At 34.4% G+C, this 12,592-nt stretch overlaps 3 protein-coding genes across 3 annotated transcripts; 1 reads left to right on the plus strand and 2 right to left on the minus strand.

Moving 5' to 3' along the window:
- Nucleotides 1-9: 9 nt before the first annotated feature.
- Nucleotides 10-3,185, minus strand: LOC117320381. The gene is made up of 2 exons (XM_033874990.1): nucleotides 3,030-3,185; nucleotides 10-1,910 (listed from the first exon to the last, which is right to left on the minus strand). The coding sequence occupies exon 2, from the start codon at nucleotides 1,889-1,891 to the stop codon at nucleotides 173-175; it is 1,719 nt and encodes a 572-aa protein (XP_033730881.1). The 5' UTR covers nucleotides 1,892-1,910; nucleotides 3,030-3,185; the 3' UTR covers nucleotides 10-172.
- A 6-nt stretch (nucleotides 3,186-3,191) lies between these two features.
- On the plus strand, nucleotides 3,192-7,892 carry LOC117320436. The gene is made up of 7 exons (XM_033875036.1): nucleotides 3,192-3,210; nucleotides 3,815-3,937; nucleotides 4,446-4,526; nucleotides 5,449-5,514; nucleotides 6,080-6,169; nucleotides 6,425-6,589; nucleotides 6,803-7,892. Exons 2-7 carry the CDS (start codon nucleotides 3,870-3,872, stop codon nucleotides 7,050-7,052), a joined length of 720 nt encoding a protein of 239 aa, XP_033730927.1. The 5' UTR covers nucleotides 3,192-3,210; nucleotides 3,815-3,869; the 3' UTR covers nucleotides 7,053-7,892.
- A 37-nt stretch (nucleotides 7,893-7,929) lies between these two features.
- LOC117320446 (P2X purinoceptor 7-like) lies at nucleotides 7,930-9,266 on the minus strand. The gene is given in 3 exon segments (XM_033875045.1): nucleotides 7,930-8,559; nucleotides 8,750-8,834; nucleotides 8,836-9,266. Coding segments are annotated over 3 exon segments (525 nt in total). The 5' UTR covers nucleotides 9,012-9,266; the 3' UTR covers nucleotides 7,930-8,295.
- Between the last annotated feature and the right edge of the window lie 3,326 nt (nucleotides 9,267-12,592).

A 12,592-nucleotide genomic window follows, 5' to 3' on the forward strand; every position in this document is an offset into this window, starting at 1 on the left:
TAGACATGTGATAATTATGATAATCAACACATTGAAAGAATCTAGTCAACATGCGAAAATATATGGCTACACACCATTTTTCAATATACATAAAGTAAAGTTTGTATTTAAAATGTCAGTCTGGATGGGTATTGCATGTGCCTCTTGTACTAAACAATACAAGTCGAGACCTTCACTGATCTTTTGTGCGGAGACAATCAACAAAATGTGGGAGCAAATGGCTGAAATAGATACTGTTGAGTTTAGGCAACATATTAGAACAGAAAAACTCTGAATCACGATGTATCTCTACTATGGCAATGTCTTCCGGAGGAACGAATACTACAAAGTCACACTTCTCTATTCCACACAAATTCAGTTGTCCTTGCACTTGATAAAAGTAGTCGTGGGATTTTTTGAGTTGGATTTCACCAGTTGTCGGGTTTTTTTCCAAATAAAAGTTTTTCTCCTTCATTTGTGATAATATACTTGTCTTCTTCTTGAATACAGAGTATGGACATTTGATTTCCACCAGTCTAATCTCATTGTTGACTTTTACTAGTCTATCAGGTGTCACTCCAAGATGGGGTAGTTTGGGGTTTACAACAAGACCAACTGGTGAACTAGCACATGGTTTTTCCTTTTGATACAAAGCCAAGGCTTGAGCTTCATAATTGATACCGTGACGGACACTTTTTGACGTGAAAAACTTCTTCTTTTGTTGAAACGTATTCACAGGGTCTGTTGTATTTTTCAGGCGACAAAAAACACCAAAGTTAGATGCAGTAATACGGTATTGTCTCTCATTAAACCAGAATGAAGTCTTGCTCTGTAGCCTTGTATTTTTCTCTATGAACTTGGCTCTTTGGGTGTCTACACTCACATTAACTAGGTAATGTTGCTGGATGTCTGATTTGAGTGCCTGTGGCAATTCTATTTCACTGAAGCTAGTATTGTCAACCATCTCAAACAAATCTGCGTCTAGGTTTACATCACAGCGTTGCCTACATGCCACAGGTTTGAAATTGTTTTCTCGAATGGTGTCCAACACTGGAAGGTTTAAACCTGATGCATCAAACAGGTTAACAAGTTTGGTTAGATCATTACCTGTAACAGATCTGGCAAACTCGGGCACAGGGTTATGAGTAGCTGCAGCTGCACACAAATCCTTCTTCACGGTCTTAAACGGATCATGTTTGACAAAGTTGATGTCTCTGAACAGAAGAGGCTCATCAGACGTTGGTTTTCTAACATGCCACAATTGCAACTTGTCTGTGCATGTTTTCACATCGGGCATTGTTTTTACATCCTGGCGGTGAAAGTCAATAAGACAGAACAATGTGGCTACAAGGTGCTTACATTGCCCATCTATTCCTGCTGGACATGAGCATGTCCCCCACTTTAATTTTGTTCCTCCATGTTTCAGGCACATGTATATGTTATAAGTTTTCTGCTTCATTGCAGCTTGGCATTGACCTCTGAAATATATCAAGTTTCCAGTTGTGGTACTGCTCAAACCTGTTATTTTTCCCTCTCGGAATAGTGTCCAGCCTTCAACCCTGTGGCGTTTTGTTTTCACAAAGTCAAGAACACTTTCATCGATGTCCTCAATAGGGAAATCTTCACCCCATCCTGTCGTTGGTGCCACGCGTCCTTGAAAACTAAGGAGTCCTTTTTTTGAAATTAAAGGGTTTATTTTCATTAGTTCACAGCAGCCAGGACAAAACCATTTTGCAATGTTCTTAGCTTCTTCTTCATCAAGATTAACACAAGATGGATGGAACCAATCATCACAGAGATCACATCTAACCATTATTTTTTCTGGATCTTCTGGGGTCTTGCAAACACAGTGCAGTGTACGGTCAGTAGATGCAGACTGGTTCATCTCCTCATGATTTCTTTTTCGAGACATGGTTACTTGTTGTTGGTACCTATATAAGTAAACAAAAATAAATAGACACATGAAGATTAATAAGGTTAAAGCTTATCAATAAATAATAGTACAGCTTATGATATCGTAACATATTAAGCTTTTCCATGGTAATATTAGCTGTTTATATTATAATAAACCATTAAGACTATATGCATGTATTTATTGCATTTTACTGACAGAAATCCTATATTATCACTAGTGATGATATAAGATTTTGACTGTACTGCATGGAAGAAATCTGATAAAATCACTAGTCATAATCAAATGTAAGATTTCTTGAATTCAATGCATTAACATAAAAGATACATTCAATGTGCTTTCAGATGTCTGCAAATGCATTTTAAGTTTAACTGCAAATGCAATAAACAGAAAATTTAATAATTTCTCGTTTGATATAAAATATATATCACTTGTATTTCAGATTTTATAATTAGATAACACTTGTGCTACACACTCGTGAAAATATAATTTATAAATAAATCTGTCATACTCATGAAATATATCTTATATTAAATAGGTAACTCTGAATATCCTCATTGATTCCTATGAGCCATATATATATCAAAATATTCAAAAGCAGATTTTACCCTGTTCTTAAATAGGCCTAATAAACAACATAACTGAAGATATATATATTTGTCATTATAACATAAAACAGGGCCAAAAACAAAACATCAACATGACTGCTAAAAATCTTTTTTTATTTTTGGTTAAAAAAATATTTTCATCATCATGTTTTGTCATTATCAACCTCTTGATGTCACGTGACTCTACCTGCTCGAAATATAAAATGGCGGCATTCAAAACACCTTTCAAACTTACCTGTAATGTTACCTGGTGCAAATAGTATTTATGGATATATCGTTATTTATTTCGCTATCATCGTTATGATGCCGTCATTTCATAAGCAGTGACTGATTCTATTCGATCTATACAAATCAAGAACTAATAAATGAATCGTGAATCATACAATGACCGATTTTTAATGCTACACCTGTGTAAATGAGTTACATAGCATTCTGCAGGGTTTCTCACCTGGGGTATTTGAACAAGTGTATATCGGTCTTATATCGCCTTATTTCCTTATAAAATCATTCCAAAATAAAGACTTACTTACCTATATACGCATTTAAGCACGAAGATTTTCTGGAAAAAGTCTAATTTGACGCGTAGCGCTGATAAAACACTAAAAACATGTGCTGTGACACGGACACACCATACGCCGCCATCTTGGATTATGATCCGCCAGGTGGCGCTGAATTGGAAAGTGGCCAATTAGCGAAGCTGCTTCTTGACAGGTAAGCTTAACGCTACGGTATCATGTTAGATATATAACTACTGTATATATAATAGATAAACGTATCCAATATTGCCATTGATGGTCCGGTATCCACCGTTTAAGCATGATTATGTTATTGAACTTCTCTACTGAAAGTGTCATCTGGTAATGGTTAAATAGTAATTGTATATAAATTTACAATAGTGACACAACGTGTTTGTTGTTGAACGCAAAGTGGGGCCCAATTGGGGGTATTCGTTCTTAGGAAAATTGATGTGGTGAATAAATACAAGGGCTATTCGATATTATATGGCGGTACTGGTGATATGAAAATAAACGACAGTGATTATAAACATCACATTTATAATAAACAGTGCAACGTATGTTTATAAAAAATATAAAATGCATATGAAATTCATTAGACGGCAGATCTAGATTTTCATACATGTATATATGTATTGTAGTACATATACATTAATGATTATCATATATGGCAGCAAAAGTCCTTATTATTACCATTTCATATACAACACAGTAGAGTACAATTAAATGTCATTTAAAAAAAAACCATCAGTATTGTTTTATATTCAAATAATGAATGGTATTGAAAATGTCAATTTCAGTTATGAATTTAAGAAAATATCAGATAAATCCACCACTTCAACCGGCCACATCCATATGCATTCCACACCTGCAAGAAGATATGTACCTCCACGAGAGTATTCAGAAAGTGAAGTCACTATAAGGTATGTTTATATGATTAAGTTTGAGGCAGTTGGAAATGTGGTGTAGCATGGTATGTATAATGACCGTTATAATTACCGATCACACATACAGATACATAACTTCTATTCTAAATTTAGGACTGGCATTATCAATCATTTACTGTCAATGAAGCACATTAAGAATAAAATGTATAGTGTTGGTGGGCAAACAATTGCAAGATAAACAACATCAACGATTTATACAGTTTGTGTTGATTTGATTTCTTTTGTTTTGTTTTCCAACTGTTGGTAATTCTATGACTAAAAAGTTTGTTCTGTATGTTTATGTGTGTTATTTATGTTTTTTTAAATGAATATTTTAGGTGGATGACTATCTGTTTGGTCTTTGAAGCTTTATGCACACATGTATTTATATAATGATTCCAGCATGTTTCTTTTATATATATGTTGCTAGATAATGGATATGTTATCATGTAATTAAGTGAAGATTTATATACATGATGTGTATATAGGTTCTCTTTTTATTTAGTGGTCGAGAAATGTCAGGAGTGTTTGTGCAAGAATGTTGGAAAGACATGTCATTGCCTGGACCATCCGCAAGTGATTTTCAGTAAGTACAGTATGTACATGTACCAGTATGTATTTGCATTGCTGGTTTGTAATTCGGAGTACGAGGACATTCTATAATATTGATCTATAAGTCAAAATGATCTCAATGTATATGTTCAGCTCAACAAACCTCCATCTTTGCTTTCAAGAAAAATGAGCTGCGTCTTTTCCGAGAATATTTTAGTGTTTCACAAGAGAATTATCTTTTAGATAGTCAAACCTCTGTCGTCTGTGAATAATGAATCTGCTACATGTATGTATGTGTGTGTATGTTTGAGTAATGAATCTGCTATGTATGTGTGTGTATGTGTGAATAATGAATCTGCTATGTATGTGTGTGTATGTGTGAGTAATGAATCTGCTATGTATGTGTGTGTATGTGTGAATAATGAATCTGCTACATGTATGTATGTGTGTGTATTTGTGAGTAATGAATCTGCTATGTATGTGTGTGTATGTGTGAGTAATGAATCTGCTATGTATGTGTGTGTATGTGTGAATAATGAATCTGCTACATGTATGTATGTGTGTGTATTTGTGAGTAATGAATCTGCTATGTATGTGTGTGTATGTGTGAGTAATGAATCTGCTATGTATGTGTGTGTATGTGTGAGTAATGAATCTGCTATGTATGTGTGTGTATGTGTGAGTAATGAATCTGCTATGTACATATGTATTTTCTTCTGTGTATGTATTACATAGATAAACAAATTACATTGGAAAAATGTTTTGAAAAATAATCAAACTGAATATAAATATAAATACTACAGTTGTATTTCTTCTTCAGACATTTCAAACATGATTGAAATAAATGATTTTTCTGAACTGCAGTGTCCAGAATCATAGGTAGAAGTAATATTTTTAGAAAGAACGATCAATACTACAATAAACAATTAATGTCATTTATTATATCTATTTTGAAGGAATCAACATATTCAGAAGGCCGATATCACTACCAAAGAGGCGAGCAGCTTCATGAATCCTTTTGAGTAAGTTTCATTGATGTATATTACTGTGGGGTTAAGGGCTGTGGTGGCTGAGTGGTTAAGGTGTCCTGACACTTTATTACTAGCCCTCCATCTCTGGGTTGCGAGTACGAAACCTACGTGGGGCAGCTGCCAGGTACTGACCGTGGGCTAGTGGTTTTTATCCGAGTACTCCGGCTTTTCTACACCTCAAAACGTGGCACGGCCTTAAATGACCCTGGCTGTTCATAGGACATTAAACAAAACAATCCAATCCTGTGGAGTTAGACCATCACATCCCAGAGTTGAACTAAACATTTTTTTGCTTTCTTGTTTTTCTACATTTTTTTTTCATTTTTTGAATGTATCGTAGGTTTTCAGCTACTTATGAATGAAGACTGAGTATCACAAATTAGTTAAGTCAAGTATGCAATATTAGTTTTATTTTTCCAATATTCAAAATTATACCAATTTATGTATTTTAATTATTTATAGACAAACATTTTTGAGACAAGCTATGCTGTTCTACAATAGCTCCTGTTATGATTTGTTATCTGTTTTTTATATTTTTGTTTTCTCCTTTTATCAGCTTAACAATAGATGTCACTGAAAATGTCGACGAGGATGACCAAACCACTGATGATGAGGATTATGAACCAAGTTTCGACATCACTCTCAGGTACAGAACAATTCAAAATTCAAAATGGTCTGTATTTGGTCAAAATCCAATAAGAACTTTTTGACTAGTAGCGATTTGAAGCAAATGTTGACGGACGGACGGACGCTGCGCCATGGCATAAGCTCACCGGACCTTCAGTCCAGGTGAGCTAAAAACAGAGTTGAAATGTACTAGTATTTATCATTTGAAAAGACAATGTTTACGTTCATAATAATCTTCGAACAGAAGTTATTTTTTCTTATATTTGTCTTACAGAAGTACAGCAGAACTTGAAAACTATCACCAGTTGATATTAATGTATGCAGCCAAAAGGTTTGCTTACACTCCGCCTGTTTACAAGGCATGCACCATTTTGGCAGCTCTTGACTACAACTTCCACATCGATAGAGAAACGAAGACAAATGCAGATGGCTCAGTAAGGTAAGGATTGCGATATTGCCAGTTCTGGTAGTTCCTGTTATATATTTATTTGTACATGGCATAATGGCTGAAGACACTGATATTTTGAATATCGTACTTGTTATTTTGGTCTGTTACTTCCTTTATACTCAATGTTTACATGGTTTATATATTTGTTTCTGTGTGTTCGGATGAACTGATTGCATGACTTTTAGGATTTTCTTTTGTTTAAAGGTACCACAGAACTTACAACAAGAAAAGTGGAAGGTGGTCCGCTGTGCCCTACAAAGTGAAAAAGAAATACAGCTACATCAGTGACCTGATTTCTGCTGTAGTTGAAAAGAGGCTACTTGATAGAGAAGGAATGCATAAAAGCAAGACGTTATCGCCCTCAGATCCCAGACACATTTCCAGCGTTTTAGCCCCCCTGCCTCCACCTCCTACTGCCACATTAGTAGAAGAAAAAAGGTCAAGACTTAAGTGATTCTAGTGTCACAAATAGGACTCAACAATCTGCTGGCTACTCCTCCTTAACCACTTAGGAGATTTCAACAAAACTTGCTACAAGGCTACTGTCATTATTCTATGAATAACCTCATTGGGGAAGTGGGGATGTTGTTAGGTGTTGGCCCACAACAGCTACATTTGTAGCTATTATTTGTAGTATATGCCATAAAGATTTGGGTTTCACATGTGTTTTATGTTTCAAAATTCATGTGCAAAACTAATCTACTACTTGTCGGATGGAAAATGTATGTCTATGAAAAGTATTGTGTATGTACCAATTATTGTGTCACAAGTTTGGCTTGTTCACACATTTTGTATGTATGGTGTGATATTCACAGGTATGATGTATATGTGACAAGTTTGTTAAGTATAATGTATGCGTCACAAATTTGCTAAGTAAAGTGTATGTGTCACAAATTTGCTAAGTAAAGTGTATGTGTCACAACTTTGCTAAGTATAATGTATGTGTCACAGGCTGGCTAAATATGATGTATGTGTCACAACTTTGCTAAGAATAATGTATGTGTCACAGGCTGGCTAAATATGATGTATGTGTCACAACTTTGCTAAGTATGGTGTATGTGTCACAGGCTGGCTAAATATGATGTATGTGTCACAACTTTGCTAAGTATGGTGTATGTGTCACAGGCTGGCTAAATATGATGTATGTGTCACAAGTTTGGAATGTGTCTTTAGTATGGTCTGTGTATGTGAACATTACAGTGTTTGGGGATGATCATCTGTATTCATAGCCTTTTTTGTAGTGAATTCGTCTACAGATTGTATTTGGTGCTAACAATAAAAATATGACACAAGTTCTTGGATGCTCGTTGTTTTATTTGGCACTGACACAAATTTTCAGTAACTATCCACATTATTTAAATTACAAGATTTCTTACAATCTTCCCATGCATTATAATTCAACATTCCTTATCTACACATACATATGTAAAGTATTTTAAAATCATCATCATCATAACAGTTTTAAAATCATCATCATCATAACAGATACATTAGTGAATATCACCACTTCAAAACATGATTATACAAACTTATCTATGACACATCATCATCATTATACAAACTTATCTATGACACATCATCATCATCATTAAACATCCATGGACATTGGTACATAAGTGAACATATTTCAACAATTCATCATTTACATCATACTTATCATTGGACAAATACCTTATATAACACATATATGATATCAATTAAGCAATCCTGAATGCCTTGAAACCAGTGTACTGTCCAAAGTCATCAGGGAACCTGTCTCTAATTTTCCAAACCGCACAGCTTGGGATGACCCGTCTGTCACCAGTACCAAGACGACCAACTTGCCACAATATATACTGTCTGTAGGCAGCATGCCTGTTGGCTTTCTTCCAGTCCTCCTCATTTGGCAAAGCAAACATGTCTTGCCTGTAAAGGCGTGCTAGGGCCAAGACAGCTTCGTCCAAAATAAGAACTTTGAAATCCTGATGGGGAAAAGATGGAAAATGTGTGTAAATTTCTAAAACAAACTTATTAAAAAACTTTACATTTCTGTAATTAAGCTGCAATAATTCAACAACAATGATAACATAAAAAACAGAAGTGTATTTTTATGAGATAATTCTAGCTACACATGTATTGCTTATTATGTTAAACAATTTAAGACAATCTTACCGGAAGCAAAGTTATACAATTTGGTAGATCTTTCTTGCAGCAGAGCTTCTCTGGTTGTGTAGGCATTTCTCTGCAGTTACCACAAACACCAATCTGGACTGTACATGTTTCCATCTGGTCTGGGATGGTAACCTCCACTGTTTCCACTACTGTCTTTGACCAAGTCAAAAATCAAAGAAGGAAACTGCTGTGCTGTCTGATGCAAAATATACTTAGTCTCTTCATGTGACATTTCATCAATTCTTGTCTGGAATAGATACATAAATAATCTTTTTAAATGACACTTCTGTAAGAGATTTGGGTTATATAGTTACATTTGGATACTAAATAATTGGATAATGTAATTGGATATTTTTACAGTACAGTGTACAGGATCCAGAAAATTAAAAAAAAATATATTGAAATTATTACTGAATAATGATATGATCACACAGGACAGATAAAATAAATGAAAAAGTGTTATATATGTATTCAATACCCAGAAATGTAAAATCGCTGTAAAAGCAAAGTTTAGAACAGCTAAATGTTTCTAATAATAATGGTTTGATATGGTTGGTGAATTAAACGATTAGTAAACATCAATTACTTTCAATATTTATCTTCTGGCTTGCAAGCTGGTCGCTGCATTTTCTGCCCTGTCACTTTCCTGGCCCTGACGTCTTCCACGGGCTCCTCTTCCACCAACTCTTCTCCCTCGTGCTGTGCCAGTTCTAGATCTATCGGTGCTACGACCTATGCCTCGTCCCCTAGCACGTGAACGGCCTCGCCCTCTTCCCCTAGCTCTGACAGGACTGTCTAAACTTGAACTTGTTCCTTGCGAAGCTGGTGATGGAGTCTATGACACAACAGAATATATAATTAGCCAGCATATATATATATATATATATATATATATATATATATATAGTGTTGATGTCCCAAGCGATTGAAATTTTCTATAACTATCAAAGGAAGAAGGAACATAAAAGTAGAAACATAGCGGACCTACTCATTACTTCTGGCATTTATTCTGCACAATTAAACTTTTCACAATGACATACATGTAGCCTAACACTGGTGTGTCATATGTCACACGTACATGTGTAGTACTCTTTATTACTTGCATGTATTCATACCAAAATGATTAACGCAGACTTTATTGTAAACATTAAATATGATTGTATACAAAGAAAGTATCAATACCTGTGCATTTCTGAAAAGAAAACAGTCACAAACAAGCTAAAATCTGATTGAATTACTGAATACATCTAGTTTCTGTTCCGATTGTAATTACCCTTTTTTGGGCCCCACTAGTTGAACGGCAGTGATAGATATATATATTTATCGCACGACAAAGCCCAAATAACACAAATTACCCAGCTCAATTTTTGAAACTTATATATTATAACACTATAGAATCATTATTTGCGAACATAAATTAGCAGAAAGGCGCAAAGTATGTGTTATACCGAAGACATGTGCGTTTGTTTACACTTACCTCGTAATCCATTTTTTCTTTGCGACGGATGTAAATAACTGCGTCACGTGACAAGCCATGTGACCTTTTCGGCTTTCTCCGTAAGCAACCGAGCGTGATATTGTTTACAATGTAAACAATGTTCCGACCCCGAAAATATGTACAAAAACACCCAACTTGATGGTGTAGCCGCTGGTATCGCTTAATTATGGGTATATCTTATTATTCAAAGGCCGAATTCTTCAATTCCTGAGGTTGATATCTAAGGTAATAGTCCCTTTAATCTATTTAAATTTTGAAAAGGTTTATATAGGCTTAGGCTGCATGCAATAAAATCTGTTGAAATTAAGTATGGATGTTATTGGACAAATTTTAAATTAAAAATCAGTCTATTTTGTAATAAATCGACAATGATGTTTTGTCTTTTTCGGTCACATATACGGTATGCATGTTATTGGACAACAAGGGATTTTATTAACAGAAAACATGGTAATAAAAAAATCAATATGAGGATAGGCAACTAGATGTACTAGAAAACAAAAAGTATCAAATAGTCAAGCACGGATTAACAGACAAACAGGCAATCGTCAAATATTGACGATAATAAGTTTCGGTGGCTTATTTTAAAGGAATATTTTTCACAAGTAGTATTGTTAGTCTCAATTCACAATATAAACAGATATAGGATATTTATTTTTGGAAATAGCCAGACCGATGTACAAACGTCACTTTTAAAATCGAAAGTAGAATTGCGATTCTAACACACATATTGTGCGAACTGCTATTGATAAGTTTTAATGATTGCAATAGTCTTAATTAAGTCTTCAGGAACAGTACCTTAAAGGTACAAAATATCTGGGTTTTTTTTCAAGTAATGCATGCAATCTTTGAAAGTAAATAAAGACACGAGGCTATTATAGACACTTAAATATAGCCTTATTATGACACATTATTATCGTTTTGTTTAATATTTGATTAATTCATTATTTGATATTTTTATAAAACCACGTACGATCAGTTAGAAGGTTAGTAAAACATGCAATGGTTATGCTTAGATTGATAGAATGGCTTTTTATTATAGGAAAATATATTATTTCGCATCTGCAATAATGGCTATCCTTACTTTGGAACACAGAGAGTCAGCTGTTAATGAACTCTATTGGTCGACTGATACGTGAGGAAAAGTGTACAATTAATCCAGAGAATTTTGACTTAGAAGTAGACTTTATCAAGGAGGATTCGCCTGGCAAAATGAGTTCTGTACAGGTTCTAGTCAGAGCTAAGCAAGCAAACTCATTTGTACTGCGTAAGTATGTAAAGTATAATTGGTTTGATTCATCTACTAGGTAATAGGACGCTGTTTTCGTTCGTTTGTTAATACTTTTTACATGGTTGCAAGTATAACTTTTTTTTCATCATCATATATATTTCTATGTTCTAAAATTGTCATCGTGTTTCCATTTACCTATCATTTAAAATATTATTTATATAGAGGTTACAAAACGAGTGGTTGTTAGCTAGTGTCTTTTGTAACTTTTAAAAAATAACTTACGAGAATGAAATAAATTCCATATCCAAAAATCACAAGTCGTATGACTTGTTTCTACCACAATAATATCGGCCTGAATCAAAGGGAATCGTGGCCAAGTCTTATTTCGCGTATGCAAATAAGGTGTACAGGTGACGGCCGGGACCAGGTGTTGTGACGTCATTCGATTATTGATGGCTGCAATAACAATTGCAGCTCGGGTCAAAGTTCGAATTCTTTACCAATCAAAAGACCGGAAGGTCATATTCGACTACTGGAATATAACATGTATATATTCAACAGTCAGCACATTTATACAATGGCTTGAGAGTGGAATAACACAGGGTATTGTGGTAGAAGTTATCTGACGTTACATCTTAGCAAACATAAACATATTTTGTTCCACAACCCAAGCATGGATTTTCTGTTAGGCTTTGAATATTTATTTTGTGATATCATAGTTTCCTGATGTCAATAGTTTATTAACTAATTATCTTTTTACACGGAGTGGAGCATGATTTATTGAAAGAATCGAGGGATATTTTATGTTCTGTTATAGAGTTCAAACAATGAAATGTGTTACTCCTACCAAATGTCAATGAGTGCAATAAATGAAAGGGAAGTTTATGCATATTATATTTCAATAAATTGATATCTAAATATAGAAATAGGATCGATCAGTAGGAGAAATGCCCAGCAAATAAACGAAATGTAACGTTGTCTCTTTTGTGTCTGAGAACTGAAAAAGAAAATAATCTCGTAAATTGCATGGTTCTTAAAAATAGTGGCACCTGTTCAGAACATAAAAAATGTTTTTTTGTTTAAATTAAGTGAAATGTATCAAATTATGGGGTAAATT

Source organism: Pecten maximus, chromosome 2 (genome assembly GCF_902652985.1).
Source record: "Pecten maximus chromosome 2, xPecMax1.1, whole genome shotgun sequence".
Lineage (NCBI taxonomy): Eukaryota > Metazoa > Mollusca > Bivalvia > Pectinida > Pectinidae > Pecten > Pecten maximus.

Excerpts from the sequence above, each read along its gene's own strand:
- LOC117320436 (XM_033875036.1), top strand. The coding sequence starts at position 3,870 with ATGCATTCCACACCTGCAAGAAGATATGTACCTCCACGAGAGTATTCA. Across the intron at positions 3,938-4,445 it reads GAAAGTGAAGTCACTATAAG|TGGTCGAGAAATGTCAGGAG; the intron begins GTATGTTTATAT and ends CTTTTTATTTAG. Across the intron at positions 5,515-6,079 it reads AGCTTCATGAATCCTTTTGA|CTTAACAATAGATGTCACTG; the intron begins GTAAGTTTCATT and ends TCCTTTTATCAG.
- LOC117320381 (XM_033874990.1), bottom strand. The coding sequence starts at position 1,891 with ATGTCTCGAAAAAGAAATCATGAGGAGATGAACCAGTCTGCATCTACT.